The sequence below is a fragment of the Chrysochloris asiatica genome, unplaced genomic scaffold (assembly GCF_000296735.1).
Source record: "Chrysochloris asiatica unplaced genomic scaffold, ChrAsi1.0 scaffold00056, whole genome shotgun sequence".
Classification (NCBI taxonomy): Eukaryota; Metazoa; Chordata; class Mammalia; order Afrosoricida; family Chrysochloridae; genus Chrysochloris; species Chrysochloris asiatica.
Window position 1 is genome coordinate 4,161,077 of NW_006408574.1, and position 18,981 is coordinate 4,180,057.

General features: G+C 52.5%; 1 protein-coding gene across 1 annotated transcript in view; it reads left to right on the plus strand.

Moving 5' to 3' along the window:
* Positions 1–18,981, plus strand: part of VAV2 (vav 2 guanine nucleotide exchange factor) — a 164,275-nt gene that overhangs the window by 76,938 nt on the left and 68,356 nt on the right. Inside the window, exon 3 of the mRNA XM_006863824.1 lies at positions 12,448–12,506. Coding sequence (XP_006863886.1) covers positions 12,448–12,506 — 59 coding nt within the window. The remainder of the gene's footprint in view (positions 1–12,447; positions 12,507–18,981) is intronic.

Here is an 18,981-nt window from a genome sequence, read left to right on the forward strand (position 1 = left end):
TGCCTGGGCCCAGGAGGAGGCTGTGGGGGCCAGGCCCGGGTCCCCCATCTCAAACTCACCAATGAGGCAGAGCTGCGTCTCCCCCTATTTGTCCTTTAGCTCCTAACCTCTTGCTGTCACTTCCTCCGGTGCTCTGGGTGAAATCTCAGCTGACAGGGGCAACAGCATGTCCAGGTGTTGCCCTTTCAGCCCAGGTCTGGGGAGCTGACCCCCAGGATGCACAGGGCGCGGGCGCGGTGAAAGCCAGTTTCTCTCTCAGAATCTCTTTGGAGCCTGAGGGGGCCATTCCTGACAGCCTCTACCCCACCTAGACTACCTCCACCTGCTGGTGGGGTTATCTGGAGATGAACTGTGGCCAAGATTCAGAAAGGACCCTGCAAGTGGACACCAAGGTGGGATTTGAACCCAGCTCTAGCTCTAAAGTGCCCTGTGTTCCTGGGGCCGCAGCCCATTGGGCTGTGTGCCACCAGTCTAGTGGGATGTGGTTGCTTTGCTGGACTGGGGTGGTTTGGGCCAGTGGAGGAGCCGCTCTTGGTGAGACAGGGCAGGAGATGGGAGAATAGGAGGGCTGTCATGGAGTCCCTATCTTCTAGGAAGTGGACAAGGGGCAGCGAGTGGACAGGTATGTCGATGTAGGTAGTCCAGCTGCTGGCAGGGCCCTAGGAGTGCTTGTGGGTTGAAGAGTCTAAAGGTTTCTGTGGGTGTCGGCTGTTCCTTCCCAACACAGTGGCATTGCCCTGGGGACCAAAGGCTGTGTCTGTATTCATCTATCCACCCACACATCCAACTATCTATCCATCTATAGCCCTATCTGCCCACCCAGCCACCTACACATCCATCCATCTACCTGTCTGCCTGCCCAACCAGCCACTCACTTGCGCACCATTCATCCAACCTCCTACTCGTCCATCCATCCACCTGCTACCCAGCCACCCTTGCATCCATCCACTAACTCATCAGAGACGTTGAGTTTGTGCCTGGCAAAGGTGCTGGGACTGGAGACATGTGGGGATAAGTCTGTAAAGGCATCTCCATCTTGTGTGTGTGTGACGGAGAAGCCAGCAAGCTGGCACAACTGAGCAGAGACTCAGAGGCTTGCTGGATGGACCGTTAGGGAGTGAGGGCAGGGCTGCTGCTTCCTGCTGGTATGGGTCCCACGGACCTGGGAGCAGAGCTGCAGGCTCCAAGCCCCTCCTTTCCCATCACCATGCAGGTTTTCGGGAAAAGGTCTGGCACAGAGAGTAAGGTCCCCAGTGAAGCAGGATGGCGCTGTGTGAGGAAGTGACTGTGCCCAAAGAGGTCCATGTTCTGACCCCTGTTGTTGTTGTTGTTAAGTGCCGTCGAGTCGGTTCTGACTCATAGCCACCCTGTCTGTGTAGGGGTTTCTGAGGAGCGACTGGTGAGCTTAAACCATTGACACGTGAATATGTTTGGTTATGTGGCAACAGGGAGTTTGCAGATGAGATGGTGTCAAGTCCTTTGAGACTGGGGGATTATCCCGGATCCTCAGGGTGGATGGATGTGATCATGAGGGTCAACGTTAGTATTAGGAAATGTGATGACAGAAACAGAGCTTGGAGTGATCACTTTGAAGATAGTGAGACCAGGAAGCCAAGGAGAGACTGGAAAAGACAGGAGATGGTGCCTGCTTCAAGGCTCCGGAAGGAATGGAGCCCTGCCCACACCTTTTGAACTGCTGACTTCCAGAACCCAGAAATAATAAATCTGTGTTGTTTTAAGACACCAGGTTTGTGCCATTTGTTACAGCAGCTGGAGGAGACTCAGACAGGGCCCCTGGACTGTCCCTGAGCTGAACAGGATGAGGACGGACATGGGGAAGTGCCCGAGACACAGATGTATGCAGAACTGGGCTCACCTCCCTCGACCCAGCGCTCTGTTGAGGGCTCCCTGTCATCCCTCTGAGTCACACCCTCCTGTACTGACAGACAGCCGGGGACCAAGGGGCTTCCAGACCTTGCAGGGTGTTCTGGCCCCCTCCCCACTCTGGGAGCCACCCAGCTGAAGCTGGATGCCCACCCCTGGCTGCTGAGGTGAGCTTGCACTTAATAAGCAAGTTGCTAAGTTGTCGTTTCAGGGATGGGTGTGTGTATACCAGGGAGTCATTGCAGGGTGTAAGACGTGGCCTTCATCCCCTTTTCCATTAAAATGGCCATTAATTAGGGCAGGTAGGTGAGGCACGAGCCCCCCGCCCATTAGCAGTGGAGGGAGGCCCTTGTGAAAAGGGGATGTGTGGGTGGACAAAGCAAAGGTGCTTGGGGAGGGGAGGGGACTTGGGGGAGGCCAGGCTGGGGCGTCCTTTCTAGAAACTTCCTCTGTAAGATCTGAGGGGTGATGTGTAGATCAGGTGTGTCTTCATGTGGACTCTGACTCCCTGCGGGGCTGGGAGGGCGTCCTGACCAGGTGCTTAATGTTACCCCCAGTGCCTCACCGTGTGGGGGTGTTGCACCAGTGGCTGCCCGAGCCTCTCTTATATACCCCCACAGGTCTGCCCTCTCTGGCCTGTCTGTCCCCCGTGTCTCTGCCCTTCCCCTGAAGGCCTGGAAAGGGTGGGGGTGGGTGTCATTGGAATGCCTGGGCCTTTGGGAGGCTGACTTCTGTGTGGGCCTGAGGGTGGGGGTTTGGGGAGCATCCTATGATTCTGGGTAAGGCTCCAGCTCCCTTTGGAATTCTGCCGCGGGGCAATGACTCAGCTGCTGGGCTAGGTGTGTCTGGTTAGTGGCTTTGGGCGAAAGGCACAGTGGGTTGGTTACACCCAATCATATCTGCAGCCTGGAGGGAGGCCCAGCTTGGTCCTGCCCACTGATCTCCATGGATGACAGGCACAGTGGGAGGGAGCTCCCCCTCACCCCCCATCCCATCCCCTCCCCTGTCACTGCCGAGTACAGGAGGCAGAAGGAAGTGTCCTAGGCAGGCAGCCCATGTGACCCAGCCTGCCCACCTAGGTGGCTCCCAGAGCCTGGGTTGGAGGTTACAGTCTGTGGAGAATGCCTGCCCAGCCTGCCCAGCTCTGGACCTCAAAGCCCGTGGGATGCTCAGGCTCTGGGGCCAGACAGGAGCCGGCCAGTCTACTTTGACAGATTAACCAGGTCGAGTCTTGGTTGCACCTCCACAAAATGGGGAGTGGCTGTCATCCCTGGGGGCTCTGAGAGAATAAACGGAAATGGGGCTTTCCAAATGTTGACTGGCAGAGGCCTCAGCATGCCAACTGTCCTTCTGGAAGTGAGATCAGGAGAGGCAGCTCCTTGGCTCAAAGCACCCCAAGTCTGGAGGGCTCTGCCTGGGGGACCCTGACGGCCTCGGCACTCACTCTCTCTGGTCCCAAGGTCCCTCTGTAAAGGAAGTAAAGAGCAGTGCTGTCTTGGGGTCCAGGGCTCAGCTTACACCCCTCTTTTTCCTTCCCGCATCCTGCCAACTCCTTTGAAGCAGCTCCTCTTGCATCAGGAACCATCTGGGTGGGAACGCAGAGCATCTTCCAACTACTATTGTTTCTCCGCCGGTACCACCGGATTGCAGGCAGGGAGCGTACATGCTTTGTAATTAATCACTCCTCTGGCCGCTTGTCATTCTGATGGTGGCCGTGCCAAGTTTTCCTGACCTTGCTCTCCTGTGCAAAAGAGGAAACACTGAAGAGGGTGCCGGCTGAGTGAGAGAGAGTCATTTTTAATGGTTCACTCTAAATATGCAGGGCTGTGAGTTGGAGATTGCCCAGGCAGATAGGTGAGTTTCCGGGGCAACAGATTTCAGTGGGCTTGAGGAACGTGCCACGCCCTGTGGTCTGTGTGGGTCTGAGATGTATGGTAATGGCTGATAACACCAGACTGCGGTTCCTGCTTATTGGTCCCTAATGGCCCCAGGGAGTCTGGGGTGACACTGTAGGATAAGCACTGGACTGCTAACCACAGGTCGGCAGTTCAAATCCACCAGCTGTTCACAGACATCCTGTGTAGGGTCTCTATGATTTGGAACTGACTCGGCGGCACACAACAACAATGGTCCTAGGGACTTGGGTCAGGGCCTTTCCACGCAGCAGGGTCCCCGGGCAGCCCATTGTGTGTGTCCTCTCACGGGTAGACTCTGCTCAGGCAGACCTTCAGACCAGCGGATGGTGGCTTTGCCACCTTCAACTCGTGGCTTTTGAAGTCTCCCCAAGGCAGGGAGGAGCACATAGGTGAGGCTGTCTGAATCTGGTCTGCAGGTGACCCCTGTGAGGTCCCCTCTGTCCTTGGGTGGGCTTGGGAACTGTGGTGAGCCTGGACATGTGGTCCAGCTACAGCCTAGAAGCAGGGCGCAGGGGGTGTGGGCAGCTGCGTCTCTCACATGAATGGATGGTGGGAGGCATGGGTGTCAGCAGAGCCCGGCTCAGGCAGATGTAGCTCAGGCCCCGAGTTGGTCACTTCTTGGTGGGATGATCTGGGGGTAAGACCTTTATTCTCTTTAGTTGTCAGTGTTGTGTCTAACAAATGGCAGGTAAGGGTGGGAGTTAATACCTACAGGACACAATGTTTGTATCGTGCTAGTCCACTTCATAGCTCATCTTCTGATAACTTGGAGGTTTTTGCTGGAGCAGACCCTATCTGTCCACCCGTCTGTCCGTTCGTCTGTCCACCCACCTTTCCACCCACCCACCCACTCATTCATTCTTCCATTCATCTACCCACTCATCCATCCATCCACTCAGTCACCTACACCTCAACCTTCTAACCATCCACACACCATAGATGCATCCATCCACCCACAAATTTCATTCATTCCTCCAGTCACCATCCACCCACAAATACATCATCCACCCATTTATCCATTCACCCAGCCACCCACTCATTCATCCATCCATCCACTCACTCATCCATTCATCTACAGACCCATCCACCCGTCCGCCCACTCATCCATCCGCCCTGATCATTTACTGTGTCTTTGTGTCCCTCTCTGCCTTTTTATATTTGTCCCGGATACCTCTTTTTAAGCCTTTGTTCTTTCTGTTTTTCGCAAGTGGAGAACAGGGGTGAGCTTACGACCCCCTCTGGACTTATCTGCCCACCCTCAGGTCTGTGTGCAAACTGCTGTGGAAGCTGCCTGGGGTACTTGTCCATCTAACCCAGCAATCTGTGGATGGCCGCACTCAACCCCATTCCACACACAGGCAGATTTAGCCTCGAGGGAATTAAACACTTCGTCCAGGGAGGGTGTCTCTGAACCCGGGACTGCCTGGGCTTCCCCACAGCAGACCACATTCTGACCAGAATCCAGAATGGGTTTCTCTTTCTTCCCAGTCCCTTAACCACCTCACCTCCATGCCATCTAAGAACGATGAAGGGGAGAGAGGGCCCCACCTCCACCAGGGTCATCAGCACACAGCCCCTCTCCCCTCTGTGTCTAAAGTCCCCAGCTGCTCCATCTCTCCATGGCATCGTCTCTGCCTCCATCTCAGGCATCGCTGCTTCTCTGGGTGGGGTCCTGCTCTCCGCTCTTCTCCCTTCATGGTCCCAGGGGACCTCCGCTCCTAGACTGAAAAGTTAATCACTCCCTTCCTTGCTACAAAATGTCCACCTTTACATTTCCAACCCTCATAGTCAGTCCTGATAACAGTTATTCACTATTGTATCACAAGAGACCTATCCGCATTTCATTTCATCAGTCCCGCCTAGCCAGATTGGATACTACTCAGGGGAGATTCTACCTTACTCAATGCCCTGTGGATCTGGGTTCCCTCTTGAAAGCTTATAAGCCAGTCACTTCTTGCCTTTGTAGCCCCCCCATTCTGGGTAATCAATGTCCAAGTTGTCCATCCCTGTCTACTCTGTGTATGGAGGAGGTGGGAATGATCCTCGCTGTGAAGATTTGTTCCCTCTTTTGAGCTACTACATCCATAGGTGTAGGTCAAGTTCATCAAATTGTATCAGATTACCAATCGGGACTTTCAAGCACGCAGGGCACTGTTGGGTTTGGGGGGACGACTGCCGGCTGTCCTCAGGGGCCCCTCATTGCATTCTGCTCCCTGGCATCAGCACCCTGAGCTGAGCCCTGTGTTCCCGGTACAGACGTGGGTTCCGGTTCCGGTTCCGGGCTGTAGAAAGTGAGCAGTAACCTGGCAGCCTCTGGGGGTGAGGATTGGGTCAGCCACGTGGCAACCCTGCTTCCTGCTCAGGGTGCTTTTCATTCATTGGGTGAGCTCGGGAGGCCTGGCGGAGGACGGAGGAATTCCTTTACCAAGTGAGTAAAGGCACTTCAGGTCTGACCATCACTGGATTGGTCATGAGTGGCTGGCCTCACTGGGCCTCCCCGTTCTCTCTCACCCCACCTCACCGGAAATCACTGTTGTGGGGTATACAGTAAGTGCTTATTCTGATCATGTGAGCGCAGGCACTCACTCCAAGGCCCTGGAAAGACTTGGGACTAGAATCACAAGTTCAGCGTGCTGGGAAGACCCCAGTCAGATTTCCTGGCAGGGTCCTTGAGTGGCCAGTGAGCCCAGGGGTGTTGGGCTGGAGGTTTGAGGGGGCGGCATGGACAGTCTGGGCTGGTCCTGACTTTCACTGTACACCCTGGTCCTGGACAGCACAATGGATGGAGCTTTGAGATTGGCACTTGGATCAATAGACACCCTCAGGCTCATTCTGTTTTGTTTATCAGTCTCCTGAGAAGGCGTTCTGGTGGCGCCGAGGATTAAGTATGTACTGCTAACCCAAACAGCCACTCTGGAGATGAGTCTTAGAAAGATGGCAGCCTTCGGAACCCCGGGAGGCATTCCTTCTCTGTCCTCTTGGTCGCCCGCAGCTGTGGATTTCGTTTTTGAGCTGTGTTGTTGTTAAGTGCCGTTGAGTTGGTTCTGACTCACAGTGACCCTGTATAGGGTTTCTGAGGGGCAGTTGGTGGGTTTGAACTGCTGACCTTGCGGTCCAGTGCCACACCTGTTCATTGTAGAAACATATGAAAATACAGTGCAGCACAAAGGGAATTCATGTTGTTGTTGGGCACCCTCGAGTCAGCAGCAGCAACCCATGTGCAGCAGAAAAAGGGCCCCATAGTGTTTTCTTGGCTGTCATCTTTACAGATACAGATCCACTCAGACTTTCTCCCACAGAGCCCCCGGGGTGGGTTCGAACCGCCAACCTTCCAGTGAGCAGTTTAGTGGCTAACCACTGCATCGTTGGTGCTTCTTACAGTAAAATGCCCAGAGGACAGTCACTGCCAGTATCCCACATGTTACCTGCAAGTTCCTTTTCTTACGGACACATATTTTTTGAAACTAGACCGAATCGTACATGTTTTACAACCCGTTTATGTCACTGAGATATTTATGATTATGTTTTGCATCCCTGATTTCCCTTCTTCCTTGCCATGTTAACTGTCTCGGGATTCCCTTGTGTGGCTGTGGCCTGTTTGTTCCTGGGTCCTATTGTAAGGAGCCCTGGTGGTTCAGTGGGTTAAGCATTGTCTTTGAATCACAAGGTCAGCAGTTCAAACCCACTAGCTGCTGCTCTGAGGGAGAAAGATGAGGTTGTCTGCACTCAGCTGCCAACTGGAAGGTTGGAGGTTCAAGCCCACCCAGAGATGCCTCGTAAGAAAAGCCTGGCAGTCTTCTTCTGAAAAGTCAGCCACAGGTCTAGCCTGACACACGTGGGGTTTGGTCATGCATTACTTAGCTGTTGAGTACATGCTGCCAGACCACCCACAGAACCACAGGATGGGAGGGCCTTTGTCCCACCTACAACCTGTGAGTGTTAGGGATCAGTCCCCGCCTCCACCCACACCCTTCACTCCCCCAAGCTACTGATAAACATGACTCCAGAGTGACAGGGTCTTCGTTTTGGGACTTTCTCTACTCTCTCTGGTAGCTAGTGGTTACTAATCGGGCTAACTGCAAGGTCAGCAGTTTGAAACTACGAGCAGTTCCATGAGAGAAAGAAGAGGCTTTCTGTAAAGATTTACAGCCTTAGAAACCTTGAACAGGGTCGCTATGAGTCGGAACCGACTCCATGGCACATAACCAACCAACCAACCAACCTACCCTTTCTGGGGCTGAGGATGAGACCTACTTTTCCAGAATATTCTCACAGGCATCTCCACACAGATTTTAGCCAATATCTAGGCTCCCATGGCTCTGGTCATGAATAGGACGCTGCGGCCAAGGGGAATGCGGGCAGAGGCGGAGTTGCCCTGCGGTTTGCATGTAACCCGGACAAACAGACAGGGAGGGTCATCAGACTGAGGCTGAACAGCAGAGCCTGTTGCTGCTATCAGTATGGTCAGACATGTGTCCCTGGAGACTGGTCCTGTCGGGTCTGTGGTCAGACATGTGTCCCTGGAGACTGGTCCTGTCGGGTCTGTGGTCAGACATGTGTCCCTGGAGACTCGACTTCTCAGGTGTGGTCAGACATGTGTCCTTGGAGACTGGTCCAGTCGGGTGTGGTCAGGCAGGCAGTGACAGGGAGCAGATTTGGGGGGCGGCTGCTCCTGCCATCTGTCTGAGAATGTGACATCTAGTTCCACTATGTGGGAACGTGTCCTTGGTTGGATGGACTTTCTGGCCACCAGTCCAGGGCGTCTGGTCCCTGGGAGATGTTCCAGCACCACCTCTCCCTGCTGCCCGCCACCCCCTTGCCTGAGAGGACTGAGTACCTGAAGCAGAGCCAGCATGGTGGGAGGCTTACCCTCCCTGGGCCCAGTGCTGGACCCAGGAAGACCCCATTCTTGAAGCCTGGGCTCCAGGCCTGTTGTCTTCAAGGTCACCTTGGTCTCTTTGCTGTAACTGGCCAGTTGGACAGCCTCTGACCTGTTCTGGGGTCTGCAGATGGATAGCCAGGGTGTGATCTGTCAGCACCAGGTCCCAGGGAATCCAGCTCTGCTGCACATCTGGCCACTTGGGGTCTTAGAAATGAATACGGGCCCTCACTGCGTACCACACTAGCCTCTGCCACTGGGGCCTGGAAAGCTGCTGGTTGACCCCGGTGCCATCTGGTGGAGAGCACCCCCTACCTCGTGGGTCATACCCCACCTTGGCTCTCTGGATGTCCACATGGGGCTGGTGCATGTTGGTGAGCATCGCACAGCTGTGGTCTTTGAGTAGCTGAGACACAGGGTCTCCAGGGGGAGTCTTCTCTTGTCTCCCTGCTGATCCCTGGCCTCACCCGGAAGTGGTTGGTGAGGGATGGAGCCTAGAGGGCTGCACTGTGTATGGATGGAGGCATGTAGGGGTCTGAGTGGGAAGAGTGGCGGTTGCGTGTCTTTATTTCATTTGTGGATTTAAAAGTTGGAACAATGTCATCCTTTGACATTTATGTTCTCAAAAGAGTTGGTAGGGACAGTGGTCCAGACGGTCTTGATCACCGCCCCACAGTCCCTGAATGCTAGGTGGGCTGCATTAGGACACCTTGGGGGCTACCTTAGGCCTATTGAGGTCCCCATTCAGGACCGCCTTGGGTGTATTGGGGTCTTGGGGGCGGGAGCTGCCTTGGGTTTGTTAGGGTCTACACCTGCAGGCCCACCTAGGGAGGGTGCCTTGGCATCAGACTTGGGCTTGTGGAGGTTTGCACTGGGGGTGGGGGTGGGGGTGGGGGGAAGACTGCCACAGCAATGAGACCTTCTTCTGCTTCCTTCAGTTTTCATTAGGGTGGTGGATGTCAGAATCCCGTATCTACTCTCTGGGTCTGGGTCACCCAGGCTGGAGATCTCCTAGGGGCGGAGGAACCCCTTCCTTCCCACACAGCCAGGATGTAGCCACCCCGTTTCCTACTTGTGGGCCAAGTTTAGCCCCTGTCTGAGGAGGGGAACAGATCGTTCATGACAGCTCAGGGCAGTGGGTTTTGGCAGCTGAGAGACGGCCCTGCCTGCCAAGCTGAGGACACAGTAGCAGGGCTGAGACCCACATCCTGGCCTTGACATGGCAAGCTGTGTCAGTCAGCCTCTTGGTTGGTGCCTCTAGGTGCTTAGGCATTTGTGCACAGCATTTAGCGCACCGCTGGTGCCTGTGAACAAGGAGTGGCGTGGGCTTCCCTGCTGCCGAGATTAATGAATCTGCTGTGGAAGGACCGAGTGCCTGGCTCCTCTTGTTCCTCAGAATTACCACCCGTCCTCAGACTAGGTCACCCCACGGCTCAACGAGTTTGGACACCTCAAGAGTCTGCCAAAGCACTAAAGGAGGACCGTAGCAGCCATTTCTCTTCTCTCTAAATATTTAGGGCTCTTCAAGCCGGTAACAAAAGCCGCAGCCAAGTCGCTCATGATTTGTGAAAGGCTCCTTGCAGCACACAAGTGTCGGAGCCACAACTGGCTGGCTGCAGAATGAGCCCGTTGAGTCCCGTGCACAGAATCCCAGAAGAGCCCTGTTACTCTGAGGCTCATAACGTCCGTGAGTCCCAGCCCTGAAACCTCACCGCCCACAGGGAGACGGTGCACACAGCCAGCTCTGCCAGCTCCCCAGCATGGAAAGGGTCCTTCTGTGTGGTGTGGGGTTATTTCTGGAGGAATGGGATTGCCATACTGGGGTCTCAGGGATGTGTCCTGTGGGTGGCCTTTGGTGGCTGACAAGCCTTACTCTACACACCATGGAACTGGCCTGGTGGATTCTGTGTAGGACAGGAATGTGGACAGTATGCTGGGCCTCAACTCTGAGGAGGGCAGCACCCAGGACAAGACTTGGCAAGCAGTTGTCGTGGCTCATTTTCTTGTGACCTGCCCCCATTTACACAGGCACATGCATGCACACACATGAATCCACACAACACACACACACATGTGAATCTATTAACATGTGAACCCACACACAGACACAAACATGACTGCATGCATATATGTTGTTGTTAAGTGTTGTCAAGTTGGTTCCTACTCATACTGATCCTGTATAGAATTACTGAGCAGTGGCTGGTGGCTTAGAACTGCTGACTTTGTGGTTTGAAGTCCAGTGCTGATCCCACACCAGAAGTACATACACATGTATATGTGCACACATGAACTCACATAAACACAAACATATGAACTGATGCATGCATGGGAACTTGTATATATATGTGCAGGCACAGAACCGCATACACACAAACACATACACACACACACACACAAATGTGAGCTCTCACACACACATGAATCCACACACATACACATGCACACACAAAGGTGAGCTTTTATGCACACATGCACATGATCCACACATGTGAGTTTGGATGTCTGAACACATTTGCAGACACACACATTGGTGAAGCACATGCACATTCCTGCACACAGGCGAGCTTGCACACGTGTGCACATAGAGAAAATTGCACACGTGTGAGCTTGCATGCATACATGCACACACTAGAAATTGCACACACACACAAGCGTGCACACATGTACACGTGCATGTGTAGACTCATGTATAGTTACACACATGTTGTTGGACTTGCATGCACCCACAGAGTTGCACAGGTACATGTATGTGTGCTCACATGTGAACACATGTGCGCAGCCATGCACACACTGACCTCTTGTGCCTGTCACCTCACACATGATGCCTGCCACAGCAGGTGCCCTCACATCCTGTTGTGTGTGTTGTACTCTGTGCTTCTGGTCAACCACCTCTCTCTCCCTGCCTTGGCCTGCCCAGCATCATCTCCGGAGTGTCTCGCAGACTGTTCGAAGATGGATGGAACTCTCCGTCAGGCATTGTGAGCCCTGTGTGTGTGGAAGGAAGCAGCAGGAGAGGGCCCGCTGCGTATCTATTGGCCGGGTGCCCCTGACTTCCATTCAGACACACCTGTCCGTCTGGAGGACTATGTGGAGGCCTTCCAGGTGCAGCTCTGTACTGATGTTCCACTCCCCTCTGTCTCCGGGCCCCTTGAAAGATGAGGGCATTGTTACATGGTCACACAGACAGGAGGGGCCCCCAGCTCCTGTGTGCCCTGTTTTCCTGTCTCTGACATGATCATGGCTTGTCATTAACCCTGTAGTGACACGGCATCATGGACTTTATCACATGGTCCCCGTGGCGGAGCTCCTTTCTCGGTGTGAGAATGGGACATGGCAAGCGGGTCTCCCCGGGCACAGTGCTGGGAACACAGCAAATACCAGTGCCTCAAAATGACACTGTGCTCATCAGGGACAAAATAGGTGGCTCCGTGTGATAAGCAGTGGACTTGAGCCATAAAGTCCACAGTATAAGCCTACCAGCCACTCCACGGGAGAAAGATGAGGCTCTCTGCACCTTGCTGCTGTTGTGTGCCGTGGACTCTGCTCCTTAGAAGATTTAAAGCCTTGGAAACCCTATACAGGGTTGCTCTGAGTTGGACTCAGCTTGATGACAACAAGCCCACAACATGCTTTCCTGCGCACCCCCTGCCCCAGATGAGACGTGTGTACCTCGCAGCCCCGTCTCTGCAAACACTCACTTGGATTGTCCAGGTGTCCTCAGAAGAGAAGAGAAATTACTGACTATTCTGCTTTCCTTTGTCTCTGCAGGTCATCTCTACTGTGTCCCGGCTCTCCTTGCACAGCATTGCACAGAACAAAGGTATCAGGTGAGCGTCCCTCTGCCGGAGCCGGACAGACTGCCTGAGGGCAGCGGTCCTCGGGCTTGTTGGGGTGGGAGGAGGATGAACCTTCAGGGCAGTCTGGCAGGCATGCTACTGATGGCTGCAAAGTGGCTTTTGACTTAGGTAATAAGATTAGCAGGTGACCCCACCCACAGATCACTGCCTATGTAAACACTTTCCACACGTAAACACACTTTTCACACGTCAGCATGGAGTGTGGGGCAAGCAGGAGGGAGCTGGTCATGTATGCAGTGGTGGGGGCTGCCTGGGAGGAGCTGTGATGGAGAACCCCCAAGAAGACTCACCGCTTGGTTGGGAATTCTGTTTGGATGACAAAGTTTTGTCTGAGATGCTGGTATGGACCCTGATGGCTGGGCCTGGCTACTGCAGGGATGGTCCTGGAGACTGGTGTTTGATGGCCGGGCTCATCTGCCACATAGATGGCACCTGCAGAGGGAGGAGGGGGCACTCTGAAGGAATCCAGGGTGGATTCGGACTCAGAGCAGACATCTAAATGGACTTGAAGTGGGGTGGGGGACGAGGATAAGACCTGGAGATAGATGTTCCAGGTGGGCACGGATGGACTTGGGGTGGCAGAGTGGACAGGGCTCATACCTGGGCACAGTGATATTACACTGGGGCTGATCCTGAAGGGTTCCATCCTGATGCTGCCCATGGCCCGGAGGCAGCCGATACCTTGGCGAGGGCTGCGTGCCCCGACGCGGGTTTCCTGGGGCCGCTGTAACTAAGTGGCACATGTCCAGCAGCCTGAAACGACAGAAACACGCTCCTTCACAGTCTACACACCGAATGATCGTCAGCAAACAATTCCTCCAATCTCTGCTCCGTTTTCATGTGTGTGATGCCTTGTGCTCTGTCTTCTTCCCTCCCCTCCCCTGTCACCCTCTCCCTCCCCCTCCCCTCCTCTCTCCACATAATCCAGAGTGTTCTCACCTGGAGATCCTGAACTGTACCTGCAAAGATCCTTTTTTCAAGTGCAGCACACTCTCAGGTTCTAGGGATTAGGAGATGAATGAATCTGGCGTTTTTTAAAGGTGGACGCCGTTCACCCCAGCATACCAGTTACCATTTCTGGGACCTGGTGAATGGTGCACCCCAAAAAAGAGGCCCAGGGAGGGGCTCACAAGTACCTTTGGACCTCTCCTTGTGGGGAGGGGGAGCTCCACACCAGTTCACAGAGATATTAGTGAGCCCACCAAGACCTCTTTTGCTGTTGGTCTTTCGGGAGATTTTTTTAGGTTTTATTTTGTGTTTTGTTTTTAATCTTAGACATAAACTAAAAAAAACCCGCAACACTCCAATGTTGTCAAGTTGGTCCCGACTCACAGTGACCCTGTAGGACAGAATTACCTGTTGTGTTTCCTAGGCTGTCAGTCTTGACGGAGGCAGACTGCCCTGTCTGTTTCCCACCGAGTAGCTGGTGGGTCCAGACTGCTGACCTTAGGGTTTGCAGCCCAACACTTAACCCACTGTGCCACCGGGGTTCCTAGACACAGACTGTTGTTGCTGTATGGGGTTTCAAAGGAGCTGCTGGTGCGTTTGAACCACCGGCCTTGTGGATCAAACTGACTTTGTAGTCCAGCGCGTTAACAGATTCCAGACATAGACTAGGCAGTTGAAAATATTTATAATAAATTTCAGTAACCTTCCCAATAGACATAGGTTAAGCGATTGTAATTCTTTCATAAATTAAATATTAAACCTACACAACACCGTCAGGGGCAGAACAACAGAACAAGCCACTTGTATTTACTACCTAGTGTGCATTCTAGAACATTCCGAATACCTGTGAGACCCCCAGTTATATGGGCTGTTTTATAAAGCAGTTATTGTAATGTCTGTGACAGGGACCTTCTAAAAATGTTTAATTTAAAAAAAGTATGTTGTCTCTGGGCATAAAGACACATTCTGGGAGCTGCCAGCAGGACTAAACTCTTTGTTCGACAGCGTCTTGTTGCACTATTAATTAGCAGAAGATTTTAGTTTAGCCCAATCCTCTCCTTCCCATTTTGAAAACCTGCAAAGCCAGCCCATCTCCCTGAGACGTCTCTCCCTCATTTCTTTCCTGGCTGGATAGAAACCCACACGCTCCTTTTAAAAAATGATCATTTTCACAACCCCTGCTCTTTGCATAATGAGCTGATGTCCCATAAAAGCTTCAATTATGCTTCCCAGAGGCTGATGAATGGAGAGGCTTCATCTACAAGTTCCACCCTGGTGCCGGTGGGGGGCTTGGAAGTGGTGGTCCCTGGCAAGTCGTTGGCTTGGTATGGGGGGGTGTGCAGAATATGGGTCCCTGTAAGGGGTTGAGGGCAGACATAGCTCACATGGCGGAGAGGGAGGAGATGGTGAAGGCTGAGTTGTGTGTGGTCAGATCCGAAAGATGAGACCACGGCACCATGAACCCTGGCGGTCATTTTTGTCTGTGAAGGATGCCTCTGCCATCCACGTGGTGTTAGGCAGGGGTGCCCTCAGAGCCTCTGTGTCTTCTTTGGTAGACTGGGGAGTTCCCTCACCTTGCAAGGTTGCTATGAGTCTGAAGTGTGCCATGCAGCGTGTCTAGCCCGGCATTTGGTGCTAGTGAGCAGCACTGGGTCCTCCAACATGTCCAGGTTCTCAACCCCCAGAACCTGTGACCTTATCTGGAATAAGTGTCCCTTCTGATGTCATTTATGGGCAAAATAATGAACAATGCAGGGAACATCAAAGGAAGATGGAAGGAATACTCACAGTCACTGTACCCAAAGAATTTCTTGACATTCAGCCATTTCAGGAAGGAAGTAGCATATGATCAAGAGCCAATCAATGGTAGTGAAGCAAGGAGTTCAAGCCGCCCCGAAAGTGTTAGCAACATACTGGGTGCCGGGAATTGACGGACTACAAATGGGAACGGCTCAACAAACTGATCATCATCTACGCCAAGAAATGAGGAAGACAGCTACCTAGCCAAGTGACTGGAACACATCCATATTTGTGCCCATTCCAAAGAGAGGTGACCTGACAGAATGCAGAAATTATCATCCAATATCATTACTATCAGAGACAAGTAAAATTCTGCTGAAGAGAATTCAAAAATGGTTGCAACAGCACATAGACAGGGAGCTGCCAGAAATTTAAACACGATTCAGAAGAAGACGTGAAACGAGGAATCTCATTGCTGACGTCAGATGGTTCTTGGCTGAAAGCAGAGAAGACCAGAAAGATGTTTACCTGTGTTTTATTGATTTATGCAGAAGCGTTGGACTGTGTGGATCTTAACAAACTGTGAGTAACATTGCAAAGAATGAGAATTCCAGAACATTTTATTATTTTCATAAGGAACCTGTATCTACAGCAAGAGGCAGTCATCAGAACAGAACAAGAGGATGCTGAAAGGTTCGAAACCAAGAAAGAGAACATCAGGGTTGAATCCTGTCATGTATGTATTGAGTCTGTACACTGAGCAAGTAATCCCAGAAGATCGACTCTATGGAGAAGAACGTGGCATCAGCATTGGCGGAAGTCACATTCACAACCCGCGATATATGGATGATACAACTTTGTTTGCTGGAAACGAAGAGGACTTAAAATGCTTGCTGATGAAGATCAAAGACCACGGCCTTCAGTATGGATTGCACCATAATGTGAAGAAAACAAAAATCCTTACCACGGAACTAATACACAACATCTTGATAAGCAAAAAAAAAAAAAGATTGAAATTGTCAAGGATTTCATTTTACTTAGATTCTCAATCAGTGCTCATGGAAGCAGCAGTCAAGAAATCAAATGACATACTTCATTGGGCAAATCTGCTGCACAAGACCTCACTTAAATGTTAAAGGGCAAAAATGTCACTCTGAAGATTAAGGTGTTTTCAATCTCTTTCATATGCATGTGAAAATCGGACAATGAGCTAGGAAGACCAGAGAGCAGTTGATGCATTTGAATTACGGTGTTGGCGAAGAATAATGGAAGGACCATGGATTACCAGAAGAACAAACAATTCTGTTGGGAAAAGTACAGTCAGAAAGCTTCTAAGAAGTTATCAGGAGAAACCAGTCCCTGGAAAAGAACACCATGCTTGTTTGGGGAAATAGAGTGTCACCAAAAAAGAGGAAGACCTTCAACAATGTGGTTACAACAATGGCCTCAAACAGCCATGATTGTGAGGCTGGTGTAGGATAGAAGTGGAGGGGGCAGGATGGAAGGGTTTCATTCTTTTGTACTTGGGGTCGCGATGAGTCAGAACTGACGCAATGGCACCTAAGAATAACAGACGTCATTAGTGAAGGCTGTTGGGATGAGATCATCCTGATTTACCTCAGTGGACTGTCAATCTAATGACCAGTGTCCTTGTAAGAGGCAGAAGAGGAGAGCCACAGACACTGAGGAGGAGGCCATGTGAAGACAGAGCAGAGATTGGAGGGATTGGGCTGTCCACCAAGGAACTCTGGGAACCACCAACTGTAAGAGAAACAAGCTTCCAGGGGAGCATGGCTTTGCCTACCATGGTGATTTTGGATTTCTAGCCTCCAGTGAGGATATAGTTCTGTTGTTTTAAGCCATGGTGTTTATGGTAGTGTGTTCTGGCAGCTTGGTTTGTGTTTCTTGGGGTGAGAAGAGATAAGGGTGATGAGTAACGGTCAGGTACTGCAGCCCCTCCCAGCAACTCTGGGACCCTGTAGGCTTGTAGGAATCTGCTGTGGTGGGCACTGTCATGTGACTCAGAAACTGTGGCTCAGGGAGGGGGGCTACCTCCTCGCCACCTGGTGGGCTGGCCTCAGGCCTCTCTTCACCACAGTTCATCCTGCTTCTGCCACCCCAGAACTCCATGTCATTAATTTTGAGTTCCTTGGGGTTATCTGCTTCGTCTTTTCCTCCAGTCTAGGAGACCCCAACCCCATCTGAGAGGGGTGAGCTACTGTGACTGTTGGTCATCTGGGTCAGGCTGGGGTGGGGTGGGAGAAACTGGATGTCTCCCAGACCCTGGGAACCAGAGCTTCCTTCTTTCATTTGAAGCGATTTCTCAGAATAACAGACACACCCATGTCCAAATCTAAGTACAACAGAACATTCCAGAACTAAGAATACACGCCTCGCTTTCTGCTGGTGATTAAGGAGGACCCATTCTCTGGGCTCCCATCTGTAGGACAGACTTTCAGTCCGAGCAGGCGTTAGAGTAGGTGGACCTCTGGTGTGGGGTTGGTGTTGGGAGAGGCTGGTGGGCTTGTGAGTAAAGGTCAAAGGCTGGTTCTCCGTCATTCATTCCCTTCAACCTTGCCAGGCTGTACCTTTAGCCCCCACAAAGACTGGAGCTCCTCAGAGGTCAGTTCCTATGCTGAACTAGAACCTTTGTCTGCATGGTGGACTTAGGTCACTGTCCCTGACTTCCGCCCCTGAACCTTCCACTGTCTTCCAGAACCACCCTAAAGTGAGATGTCCCACTCAGAGTGTCTGTGGTGGGCTCTGTGGGGAGCTAGTGCCCCAGGGCATGGAGGGAGCTTTGGTGCCCTGCAGGCTTCATCAGTCTGGAAGGGCCTGACTAAGCGGGCTGGAGTGAGAGCCCCTCGGCTTTGTAGTGCCCTGGAGCCCCACATCCGTTCCTTCCAGAGGCCTCCTGAATTTGAAGACCTTGGTGTGGTTCCACCGGTGTGGTTCCCAGAGTCTCCCATCTTGGACATCCGCCCCCCCGCAGGCTGACAATGCCCCTTTGCGTTGTGGCCAGCTCTGGATCATCGGAGCGTCCACACATGAGGCGATTTGGTGGAAGTGGCAGTGTTGGTGTTTTCAGCACTACTTCCTGCCAGGAACGAGGTCCCTGTCCCCCCACCTGGTGACAGCTGCTGTCCTGGGGACCTCTCTGCTTTCCTTACCATCATAGGAGGGGAGTTACTGGCAGTGATTGCTGTCCATGTTGTGGCCCAGCTCCCTCAGGGCTCCTGGACTTGGGGCTCCCACGTGGCTGTCACTGGCTCTCAGAGCTCCGTGGAGCGGGTGCCTGCCCTGGCCAGTGACACAGGCTGGTGTCTGCTCAGTGAGGACTGGTGGTGGGCTGGGTAGAGCTGAACCCTCAAAACAAGCTGCTCAGCTTCAATTCTATGCTTCCCTCCTCCTCCCCTCTTGTCCCTCTTTCCCCCACCTCCCCTCCTCCTCTCCTCTTCCCCTCCCCCTCTTCCTCTCTCCTCCACCTTCCCCTTTCCCTCCCCTCCTCCTCTCTACTCTACCCTCCTCCCTTCTTCTCCCCTCCTCACTCTCTCCTTTTCCCTCCTCCATCCTCTCCCCTCTTCCTCCATCCTCCCCTTTTCCCTCCTCTCACTCTCTCCTCCCCTCTCCTTTTCTCTTCTTCTTCTTTTTTTTTTTTTTTTTTATTAAATGTTTTTATTTTGGATTGAGTGAAAGTTTACAGGGCACATCATCAGCTTCACATTCAACCATTCATATAGCTTGTTTCATTACATTG